This window comes from Danio rerio, chromosome 11 (genome assembly GCF_049306965.1).
Source record: "Danio rerio strain Tuebingen ecotype United States chromosome 11, GRCz12tu, whole genome shotgun sequence".
Classification (NCBI taxonomy): domain Eukaryota; kingdom Metazoa; phylum Chordata; class Actinopteri; order Cypriniformes; family Danionidae; genus Danio; species Danio rerio.
This window is the reverse complement of record NC_133186.1, coordinates 35755918-35768730: the sequence shown is the minus strand read 5'-3', so window position 1 is coordinate 35768730 and position 12813 is coordinate 35755918. Positions and strand designations below refer to the sequence as shown.

The 12813-nt window shown below is 36.4% G+C and overlaps 1 protein-coding gene across 7 annotated transcripts in view; it reads right to left on the bottom strand.

Annotated features, from left to right (window-relative positions):
• cntnap5l (contactin associated protein family member 5 like) overlaps positions 1-12813 on the bottom strand; it is a 137826-nt gene that overhangs the window by 74032 nt on the left and 50981 nt on the right. For all 7 annotated transcript variants that reach the window (XR_012387246.1, XR_011017265.2, XR_012387248.1 and 4 more), the window contains one exon: positions 3342-3535. Coding sequence is in view for 1 of the 7 variants with exons in the window: in XM_001338437.9 (XP_001338473.5) it covers positions 3342-3535 (194 nt within the window). In the remaining 6 variants the exon portion in view is untranslated. The remainder of the gene's footprint in view (positions 1-3341; positions 3536-12813) is intronic.

Sequence of the window (12813 nt, the reverse complement as noted above, 5' to 3'; positions counted from 1 at the left end):
GAATATTGCATCAATGCCACATACGCCATTCAGATCCTTGTAATTAAATTGACTTTAAAGAACTCAATTCGTTTTCCACACAACACAAATGCAAACAGCCTTGTCTGAGACAGCACACAAACCCAGTTTGTTTGGGTGCTCATTTATAGACAAATATATACAAAATGATGTCATCGTGGTGAGTGTAAACAGTAGAGAAAAATATTAGATGTGTATCATTATATAAGATCAGTGCATTATGTCTCAAAAGGGACCCCATACTAATTTACAGCTGGGGGTTATTAATTAAAAAAAAAAAGTAAATCACTCGATTAAATTAAAATTGTAGCTTTAACAAAGGCTAAACTATATTTACTGATTTTAATTATTATATTTAAATGTGATTCATGTCTTCCGCTACATTAATTCTTCCATGGTGGTCGCCAAAACAAAATTCATTCCCGCCACGGCTACATTACAGCTTCTTATTCGAAACCTTCTGTTGTTGCTGTTTCTTTTCTTTTTTTAAGAACGTGTTATAAATCGTACCAAATCATATTGAAATGTAAGTGAATTATAACAGTGTGAACTTTTCTGTAATCGTAGTAGTGTTGTGTGTTATTTGTTTAACGCTTTAAGATTACATGCTGACTGACTGACTGACTGACTAATAAACAAGGCTGCACGATGCGTTAGGCCAGCAAGCACAATGTAGATTTCAGTTATGATGAACACCGTTTCCATAATTATACTTTATTTATATATATATAGATCTATGGTTCTGCATTCAATGACTTTATCTTACTGGAGTTTATAGCCGTTTCACTTTACTTCAGAATGCATCAATGCCGTTCTGTAGGTCTATTGGAGACAGTCATGAATATTCCTAGCATATATAATACATGTTGCAGACATACTTGTTACATAAATGCACTAAATCGCACTTCAGCAGCATTTATTTGAGCCCACAAGAAAATCTGCACTTGAGCAACGCATATTTGAGGATGCGCAGAAAGTTTTGTGCATGAACAGGAAACTGGCACGCATGCAAAGAAATTTGCATGCTCGTACTACATAAATGCACTCTCGACTTGTAATATTGCTCTTACGAAATCTGTCATTGAAATACCTTGTACATTGTACATTGTATAATACATTGAAATATCTTATTGTTTTTATTGTGCTATTGCTTGTAATTTGATTTTTTTTTTTTTGTAATTTTTCATTTTTGTTTGATAGGGTTTACATTTTTATCAGCTTGGTATTAGAGATTACCTTAGTATCTAAAATGTCTGTGTCATAGTAAACATTATGATTACTAAAACAACTTTTTTGGTGCTGTTGTTGTTGTTATTGCAGAGTCAGTGAAAATGTTGCCAGTCCAAGTAAAATAATGAACCACTGATCCAGTTGGACCAGTACAAATAGTCCTTAACATTGTCTTCTGCTAATATTAATATGCTTTGGATATACTTTGTGCAACTTTGAATATAAAAGCACTCTCTTCTAAGAGCCCATTTTTGTGTATTTCTACTTTACTGTAATATTTAGCCTTCCTGCAAAGATACAGTACAAACACAAAAAAATAACCTGACTCAGCCTCAGCAGTGAGTCATTGAAAGAAGGACTCTTGATGCAGAGAAAAATACATACTAAATTATGCCGTCTTGGTGAGTACTCTCGAAAATCAAATATTGCTCTTGAAGGATTAACTTTTGTAGCTTTAACCCCTTGACAATCCTGTAACTAATGACCAAGTGTACTACTGTATGTTTGGTAAGCTGGAACTCCAACCTTATTAATCTATGCACATGGAATTGCTTCTTCTCTTTGGTGTCCTTTGTTGGTGCCACGATTTAAGGAACATTTTGATCTTTTACCGAAATGGAAGTAGACTTCTTATTTGTATATGTTTTGGTTAATTTTATATGTTTTGTTAGGGGTTAGCAAGGTGTTGATTGTTTGTAGTGGTGGGCAAAGCAAGGCTTCATGAAACACTGAAACAGTTAAAGCAAATGTGTCGAAGCTTCGAAACGTTTCAAAACCCATCTCTACAGTGACACCTAGTGGTCATTTTTTATGATTTGCTCCTGAACGGCTTTAGCAAAGAAACAGTTAATCAAATTAAAGTATTAAACCCCAAGTTGTAGAGTTAAGGCTTCAAGTAATTTAGTGAAGCGGTGTGAGTTTCTGACTATCATGCATAGATAATGGGTTTGAATCCAGGGTGATGCAGTTATAGATATTGGATTTTAAATGCTTTATTCTTGTAACGCGTTTTGTTTTAACATTGACAATGAACACTTTGTGAGTAAATATGTCTATGTGTCTATGTCTATAGTAATATTATTAAAATACATCAAGTCATAATTTCAGAATATTTGTACAATTGGGGATTTGAACTCAGGCCATTTGCAGCACAGCCACTGTGGACATGTGCACAGTCCACTAGGCTACAAGAGATAGAGTATTTTAAGACCATGTCAGTCAAACACAGATTCGCCGGGTCTCAAAATGCTTGTGAAATGACGGCTGCATTGAATTGATTAGTCACGTGATCTGGTGTTTCGAATCACCTTAGTCATGTGACCTAGCTGTTTCTGATCATGCTTCGGTGTAGAGTTTCAAAACACTTGCACTTTGAAATCTTGATACTTTGTTGAAATGTCAGTTTCACGTCAGCCATCCCTAATTGTATGTTTGTTTATATGCAGAGGGCTTTTGTAGGATGCACTTTAAGACCCAAAAGCAGGACCAGGACAAATTAGGGGACAATCCATCCTAATATCTACAGACTTTCTTTCATCTACTTCTCATCTGATTCCTTAGTCATCGCTCGATAAACCTATGTTTCAGTGTTTCACTTAAGGACTAATTGTATCTTTTTTTGCTTAGTCTAAATGGTTAATTTGGCAAGACTGTTCTCAAGTGCTCATATCTAATAATAAGTGATATTTAATGAGTTAACTCTGCTGGTCATGTGATTTTCCCTGTGTTTTCAGAGTTATTTATTCCTGTAAATATATCCAATATACTGTAAAGACTCAGTAAAAATCTTTACTTGAATAATTAAAGGAAGAACCCTTGAAGATGCCCTTAAAGTTGATTCTAATGTCCTAAATCTGATATACAGATTTCATAGCATTCTCTGTAGTGCCAATTAGCCTGTTACAACAGCATTTACAGTATAATTCAAACGATTTATCTGTAAGTCTCTTCCATTTAGATGTTGTTGCTATGGTTTTCATTTCCCACTTGTGCTATGCTTCTTACCGTTTGTGTGCCATTATTCAAACTGTGGCTAAAAACTTCTAGGCAGTCTCTCAAGATGGATATATTCCAGCCAGATTCACAAGACTCACCCATATCACGTCCTCTTGTCTATACGGTCTCCAGGTTCGTCCAGAGTCACTGTAGTGTAGCTGGTACCGAGCCACCCAGTCAGAGCTGCCCCAGCGACCCTGGGTGGCAATGGATGTGACCTTCAACCTATCCCGTAGGTCCAGCTGAAGCCAAGGTTGCTGGTCTTCTCCGCTCGGAGACCACCCCCCACCTCCTAGGGGGACAGATTAAGAGGCAGTGCTTTAAAAACTGCAGAGGAATGAAACAGAATTCAGGGGGTAATTCTCTTCACAATTCAGGCACTCGCTAAGATTTCATACTCCTGTTCATCATGCTGACAGGACTGAAGCTTAGCGGTCAGAGAGAGGAGTAAAAAAAAAAAAAGAATTAAATTTGTTCTAGCAGTTTTGTGGCACAGTCACTCTTTTTTGAGATAGAAATCACCAATCTGTCTCTAGGGGACAGCAAACAGGCCTCAAAGCAGTATAACATAAAAAAGGCAATTTGGAAATTACGCGGCACAGTTCTACACTTGTGTGTCTTACTATATTTTCTAGTTGCATGGATTCCTGCAGCTCTTGTTCAGAATTGAGTAAAAATAAAAGCAGGACTCACACGCACAACAACTTCACAGAATTCTTGGAAATATTTGTCCACCCACACAGACCTACTGTGTACCCACCTCCTTCTCTTTTTATTTTTCGCCAGAATTCAGCAAACGCTACCTGCAGGAAGGATTATGCTGGCAGAGAGGACGATCTATAAATCGAGCAAGCGGTATATTAAAGGAGCAGGGTTTGATTTCTGCAAGTGGCAGGATAGCAGAGAAATGCCATACATGTTGGGAAAAAAAAAATGCTGGCGAGATTTTCAAGCTATTAGCTTGGGGTTTGTAGAAGAATTGCTGGAGTGAATGTATCTGCATGTGACAGTCTCAAACTGTTTAAGAAAGAGCCTCACGTTAGGGGTGTTCAGTATACTTTATGAAAAACTGTAATTACTGTTTTAACAGTGTGTAATCTAATGTCGAGTCAGTCACTTTTGCAAAAACCACAAACACACCTTGAGTGTACAGTCATTGCTTGATATAGTTTTGTTCATGCAATTTAAAAGCAGTTTCAAGCATTAAGCTAATTTCCACTATGCACGGTGTTTGTCCTACAATACATATATTAAATGACACAGTAAGAGCAGAACTGTGTGTTCTGCACACACTGTAACAGTGCTTTGCTAATAAATGCATCTATTTTGATTGCATCAATTGAATGAACAATTCAACCACATAATGAATCTGTAGTTGGAACAAATCATCACTCTTAGGCCCCGTTAACACTAATACATTTTAGTTTTAAATTGTGTTTTAGAATAAAAATGATCCACAATCAGAATACACTAACCTGCAGAGGGCCAGTTGGGGCTTTGGAGCTGAGTGAAGGGAAAGGCGGACGTTAACAGAGTCTGGTAAAGTTGGCATGCCATCATTACACTAGTTTTCCGAGTTTTACACGAGTACATGTGCCAAACAAACAAACAAACAAACAAACAAATAAATAAATAAATAAATAAGTGAAAGAAAACATATAGCTGTTCAGTTTAAGATGATGGCTATTCCATAAAACACCTTATAGGCTACGGGTCTTTTTGTTCATGATCACCCTTATGTTTCCCTTTTAAGTGTAAGGCTGTTGCATAAAATAATAAAGTTTTCAAGAGTTCACACTTAGCTGATGATTGTTGGTAAGCTAGTTTGGCATGCTGTCCCGGGAGAGAGCCCCGAGCTCATGAGAGACTCGAGCCCGGGGCTCCCTCCCGTTGCAGGGCGAGAGGGGAGTTTGAGCTCGGGTAGATCTTGAGAACCCCCCTCCCTCCTGCTGCGTGAGGGTTGCTAAGGTGATGCGTTGCTGACAGAATTGAATCGAATTTGGTGCTAATTTGGTTTAGTCAATTTACTTAAGTGTCATGTTTTTGGGAGTGTGGGAGGAAACCGGAGGACCCGGGGAAAACCCACGCAAGCACGGGGAGAACATGAACTCCACATGAAAATGCTGACCGTTTGGGTATGCCCGAACTGGAGGCATTTTGCTGTGAGGCCGCAGTGCTAGCCACTGGGCCGCCGTGCTGCCCTGTAGACAAAGGAGGAGGCGAAGGGGTGGAAGGGGGGATTCTTCAAGACGAAGATGACTAAAGGTAAGGTGTTTGGTTATTTAAACTTGGTTAGGAGTAGTCTGATTGGTGGTTCGTACATTAGCTTAACTCGGGGCCAGCTGTGTCAATCATAAGCACATGATCCTCTCGAAATTAGTTTATGAATAAACTTCACTTAATTTATAGGTGACATTTCCTTGTTGCGTCCTCCTTGGTGTTTTAATAATAATCTTTACAGCATATTAAAGACACAGCAGCCAGTAAAGGTTGTCGAGAGTTTTGTTAAGTTTAAAAGTTGTGTTTGTGCATGATACGTGCAAGTTTTGATGCCTGCGTGAGAGTGTGAGATTGGGAAAAAGAGTGCTCGCTTCATAGCTCTGTTAATGCCGCAAGCGACTTTAGTTTTTTTATTTATTTTGGAGATAATACACAATATGAACACAACAGAAAGACATAAAACTTTACAAATTGTGTCTACTTTTGTAGGCTCAAAACAATAGTGACATATCTCGATAAAATTGCGTAAGCTTTATTGAAATCATTTACCGAATTACAAATATCGGATATATTAAAATCACATTAAATAAATAAACCAATATGAAACCAATATGAAGCTATAAGAGTGTAGGTATATACAATACATAAATTAAACTGTTTTAAAGCCATATTAAGCTTTCATTTTACAAAGGGATATCTGAAAAAAAAAAAAAAAAAAGAAGATTTTAGATATTTTCTAAAAACAATAAACTCCGGAGGAGGTTTGAAATATAAAGTATTTGGATATAATGATATTAATCAAATTATGCAAACAGAGCATTTTTGGGGTGAGTGAAAGCAGAAACTACCTTCTTTTCTGTCATCCAGTCCTGCAGTGCTGCTTTACAAACGCATTGGGGAAAAATGCAAATACAAAATGTGTTCTGTGTCCTCAAACAAGAGTATATGTTTCTATATGACGTGGTAAAATGTTAAAATGAAATTTGTAATATATGTCGAACTTTATTAATGAATAGCTGCAGAGCGCAACGTAATATAGGCTATATTATATTACTTGCTCTTATGCGCTGAAACACTTAACATTTTCTATTATTAAGATCAATGAATAATATGCAGCATCCTTAAATTATTCTCTTAAATAAAGGGAAATTAAAGTGTCATATAGCCTAGGAAAAAATTATGTTTATTATTTATTATTAAAATTATGTTTTAGGTCTCTTCGGAGCATTTGAGCTAATTGTTTGACAACGTCTATCAAAATTAGAATGTTATAAAATACAATTCATACTGAGCTATTACTGGAGAATTTCTGTGGTTTTATATTATGGATGGGTGGGCTCTCTGCGCTGGGTCGCTCCGTTAGTGGAAGAACAACTCGATGCACGATACCAACAATCGGTCGGTGAGTAAACAAATACATAAACAAATACATAGGCCTGTGCATATTGACATACAAATACATAGGCCTGTGCATATTGACATACAAATACATAGGCCTGTGCATATTGACATACAAATACATAGGCCTGTGCATATTGACATACAAATACATAGGCCTGTGCATATTGACATGTCATTTGTTTTTCGGTTGTCTTCATTTTAATCGTTCTATGATGATGCGATGGTGTTCTTTATCTGCCTGATTCCTGCTGAAGTGGGCGGGTTGTGTGACGTTTGATTCAGGGGATGGTCTGGGGGCGGGGTTTGCATGACGCACTGCGAGCTATTAGCCTGAGAGTGGAAACGCGATATCATTTCGGCCTCACTACTTAACATCCCGAGTGATTGACCCAGCCTGGCCCGATAAAAGCCCTGGCTCGCACTTGCCCGACAGTAGAAATGTGGCTAATGAGCCAAAGAGACCCCATGTAACACCTCTCTTTATCTCACTGGATTGGTTAACCGTTAAAGCTCAGATCAAGATCAAATCACTGATACTTGCTTACGGGACAGTCACTGGCACTGCACCCTCTTACCTCCACCTGCTCCCAAAGTCTACATCCCCTCCTGGAGGCTCCAGTCAGGGAGTGGTACAATTACCGAGAGGCCAGTGACTCCAAAACCTTTTCATTCAAATATTTTATGCTAGAATGATCTTCCCTTTCACACTCGTGGATTCCCTGGCATTCTTGAAATGACAACTAAAAACCCATTCTAAAAAAAGACACCTCTACTCTAGCACTAAATTCTCTTAGCACAAACAAGTTACTTTGTATAACTAGCACTTCTTGTATGTATTACCTCTTCTTGTTGAATCGTTGAATACCTCCTCAATTGTAAAAGCGTTTGCTAGTTTGACTAAATGTAAAAAAATAAAAATAAAATTGAGCAAAATATTGTCATTATTATCCTTTTCCCCCCACAAAACCCTAGTTCAATTTAAAGCTATTTTTAAAAAATGACAATGCCGGGGTGAACATAAAGGAAACCCTCAAGGTCATGTGTGTCAGTGTTGCCTCGGGGCAAGTCAGAACACGCCGGTCAGGTAATAAATGCTTCATCAGTGCAGTTCAGTGACTGGGTGCATATCATGTGTGAAGGTTTTCACCGAAGGTCGGGATGAACAGGCTTGTTAGATTCTACTGCAGTCTCCATGAAAGGCAGAGGAGACATTCACAACATACAATAAATGCGTTCAGATAATGTATTTTTAGCACAAGCATGTTATTTTATTCACTAAATCGATTTAAAACTGACAGAAATAGCAGGCTCTGACATTTACAACTCTGAGATCTTGCACTGTATTGGCTATATGAGATAGATCAGAAGAGTTGAGAGTTTGATGGCAAAATATTTAATGTCTATACACATTTAATATTAATACTAATACACTTTAGGTTAGTGTGCTAGGCTGCAGCTAGAAGGACATCTGTCAAATAAAAAAAATATGCAGTAATTAGCAGTTGATGTCGCTGTGGCAACCCCTGATGCCTGTTCCACACTGCACGCATGAACAGAACGTTTACCTTTCACACCTGCCGCCATGCAGCGAATCAGCAGCTGTTGTACAGATCAATCTATCTCTGTCTATTCTATGTAATTACTTATGTTACTCATGTACTTACATGTAGTTACTTATGTATCTCTCTTTTGCTCGCTCGCTCTTTCATTTTTATTTATTTATATATATATATATATATATATATATATATATATATATATATATATATATATATTTWTATATATATATATATATATATATATATATATATATATATATATATATATATATATATATATATATATATATATTAGGGATGTGCGGAGCAGCCGGTATTTGTATTTGTATTTGTTGAGGGGGGAAAAGTATTTGTATTTGTATTTGTATTTGTATTCGAGTAAAATTCAAAATGGCGCAAAATATATATTTTTTCTATTACACTTCTAATTTACGTTATAGTGAAAGTATTGTTTAATTATACCCATTATATAAATTATAGATCTGCAATATTGGCTGTTGTTTTTGAACATGTGATAAGAAATGTCATTGAAAAGAAAATAACATAGAAGCCATTATCTCATCCATGGTTAAACCAACAACTAATAAAATCCCATTGTGAACATTATGAACCCCACCACCACCGTTCTTGTTGAAGGATACTGAATAGACAGAATAAAAACAAATAATACTTCAAAAAACTGTTCTTCTTCTGAAAGAACTTCTTTCCAATGGACAGAATTCCAAAAACTAAAATTAACTAAATAAATCTAAATAAAACCCTGCCCGGGAGATCTGGCAGAACAAAAGTATTCTATATAATACTAAAAGATACAGCACTGCTATTATCATCTGCCAGCCACAAAAAAAGTGGCTGGCAGATTGTTTGTTTGTTTGTTTTATGTTTGAAACTGACTTGCTGGGGCAGAATGTGGCTGTGTTGATGCTTTTAGGATGCTTTTAGTGCATGTGATAATACATTACATAAGGTTGCGCGGTGCTCTGTTCAGTGAGAAGCGCTCTCTATGGCAAGCCTTTTTAGCATTTAAATCTTTGTTCTGACTCCATAAATATATTAGAGATATCTCTAATTATATTTTGACTAGTCATAATTATAATTCCACTACTCAGAATGACAATTAGACATATCTGCAATTACAATTGTACTAGTACGAAATCAGATGAATTTTGACTAGTAACAATTGTAATTGATATCTCTGAGTTTTTACTAGTCATAATACATTTAGAGATATCTTTAATTCATCATATTTAGAGATATTTACAAATATATTTGAAGATATCTCTAATTAATTTACTAAAAGTCTAATTACAGTTGTAGATATCTTGAATTGGATTTTTGACTAGTAAAAATTGATTTGGAGATATCTCTAATTACAATTGTGACTAGTCAACTTATTTAGAGATATCTGCAAATATTTTTCAATGGAAGTCAATGGAGGAATATGACTAGTCTATCATAATATATTTGCAGATATTTCCAATCTGACTAGTCGAATTATAATTATGACAAGTCAAAATATAATTAGAGATATCTCTAAATATATTTATGGATAGTCTGAACAAGGTTTAAATGCTAAAACGGCTTGCCATACGCTCTCATCCAGTAGCACAGTGGAGAGTTCTCTAGTTATATCCTTTCAGTCGTTTGTTATGCAGTGACATGCAGTCAAATATTTCGCCAAACAGTCCTTAGGGATGCGGTGACACGCAGTCAGATATTTTACCGGACAGATCCGCCACTTTTGGCGCGCATAAACAATCATAAAGCTCTCGTGCTGCAGGAATGAGGAGGTCTGCTGAAGGCGCGCAGCTGACGTGCAGTGAGAGGTTTGCGTCTTTAATAAACTACGGCAGTTTACGATCACTGAACAGTAAGAATGATTAATAAATCCATATGAAGCAACCCCTTAAAAGTCACGTCTCGCTTTCAGTTTCGGGCTTTGGCGCGTTTTGCCTCTCTCTCTCTCTCTCTCTCTCTCACTCTCTCTCTCTCTCGCTCTCTCTCTCTCTCTCTCTCTCTCACGCGGGCATGCACTGTGGTCTCATGAGGAAACGCTGCTTTTTGATATAGTGTTTTTCTTGCTCCCGAATACAAATAATTTTTCAAGTATTTGTTCGAATCAAGTATTCGTAAAAACACGCTATTCGTGCCTTTCCGAATACCGTATTCGGGTTCGGCTCCACCCTTAATATATATATATATATATATATATATATATATATATATATATATATATATATATATATATACATACACACATACACACATACACGCACACACACACACACACACAAGTGTAAGTGTGATATTGCGTTTATACAACAGTTCGATGGCATAATCATGTGTATAAAAAAAGAAAATCAAACACGGAGTTTAAAAACCCTTTTGTATTAGGAACTACTTTCTTCTGCCTTCTGCCATTTATATCTGCAGCTGATATCAGAACAGCAGAATGTCTAAAGTGATGTCAAAACAGATTATTTTGCTGACATTAAGATTATAAGGCTGAACAACATGAAATGCCTTTAATCTACAAAGATATTGCCCAGTATCACGTGATATAAAAAATGTTCATTTCAGATGGAAATTTCAGGCAGCATTTAGACTTTTTTTCCGCTTTATTTATACAATATCGTTATAATGATATTTATATATGATCTAAATTGTGTGCAACTCAAGCAAAACTAATGCAAAAATTGTTTTAAATTTGGTTTTGAAGTTTTTGTTGCAGTTTATTGGGTAACATTGCTACTTTTTTACTGTCATTTAATGTGTTTTTGGTCATTAACACTGCACAGTATCAATGCATTTTAACCGAGCGTGAGCAATGAGACAAAAATAGACCCAGAGCCGTAACTATCACTGTACTAATGCTTCAACGCCATTCACTCTCCATGCTGACGCACTGCTTTTGCGTGCAGAATGAAAGCTTTAATCTGTTAACATGGTAGTCGCAAAAACACGCGTTGCTCATGCTCTGTTCGCATGTGCAGTGTGAAACAGCTGTGATAATGCACTGAGGACTAAGCTGAAGGAAAGTGAGTGAAAAAGAACTTTATTTTTTATAGTGCCTTTAAAAGAAGCATCTCAAATCACATCCATATAAAAAGTACATAAGTAAAAGATAAGTATGTAGACATAAGTACATAAGTAAATAAGTAAAAGATAAGTAAGTAGACATAAGTACATAAGTAAATAAGTAAAAGATAAGTAAGTAGACATAAGTACATAAGTACATAAGTAAAAGACACACTGTAAAAAAAAAAATTTGTTTGCTTTACTTTAAAAACAATGGGTTTACTCATTTTCTTTAAGCGATTACTTAAAACGTGAGTAAACCCATTGCTCTAAAATCATTATGCAAATGATTTATGTTCATAATTAAGTTAAATCAACTTACCAGTTACACTGTAAATTATCACAACTTAATATTTTAGTTAAGTTAAATTATCTGGATTGAATGTGCTGACAACCTAATACCAAAGTTTTATTTCGCTGAACTTATTATACTCAAATAAGAGTCAGCTGAACACAAATATATTTGTTGACTTCGTTTAACATCTGGGGCCTCATGTACAAAGTATTGCATTAAATTCATTCTTAAACATTGCATTTGCACAAAGCTGTAAATGTGCGGAATCCCACGCATATTCTCTTTGTACATTAACGTGAAACTGAGCGCACGAGCGCAAAACCTATTGCCTCCTCCCCCTAATAAATATGGAAATGACTCTATTTTGGCAAAACCAAATGAAAAAGCAAAGGCAAAAGCAAGCAAGAAGAGAAACTTCACAGAATGTGAATTGAAAACAATGTTATTTGCAAGTTTTTCCACCGGAATAAATAAAAAAAGAAAAAAAGAGTGGGAGAGTTTAGTTTAGATAATGCGGTTAACGCAGTTGGGTCTGAACATCGCACTGTGAGTGAATTAAAAAAGAAATGGTCCGATGTAAAGGTGCAGGTTAAATGGAAAACAGCAGCGCACCGTCAAAGTGTGGACCGAACAAGCAGGGGAACAGGGGATGCTGAACAAACACCCTTTGAGGAGAGAGTTGCCTCAATTATTGGACTTTACTGTTTGGTGTAGTATCCGTGTCTGTGGGCAGGGCCAAATTAACCAATGGGCATTAGGGGCAGAGGCCCAGGGGCCTGTGTGCACTTGGACGGCTCAAAGATACTTTGTATTGTGCAATTTAACACAATGCCTCTAGAAATATAGAAATAAATCAAAAACACACAAAAAAATACAAGTAGGCTAGACATGAAGATGGCGTAAACCATCGTTGGTAAATCCAAACGTGAGCGTGAAATCTGGTGTAGGCAAAGTGTTTTTGCGTACACATCGTTAATACATGTGGACCCTGAGCTTTAATTATGTGCCAATGAAAAT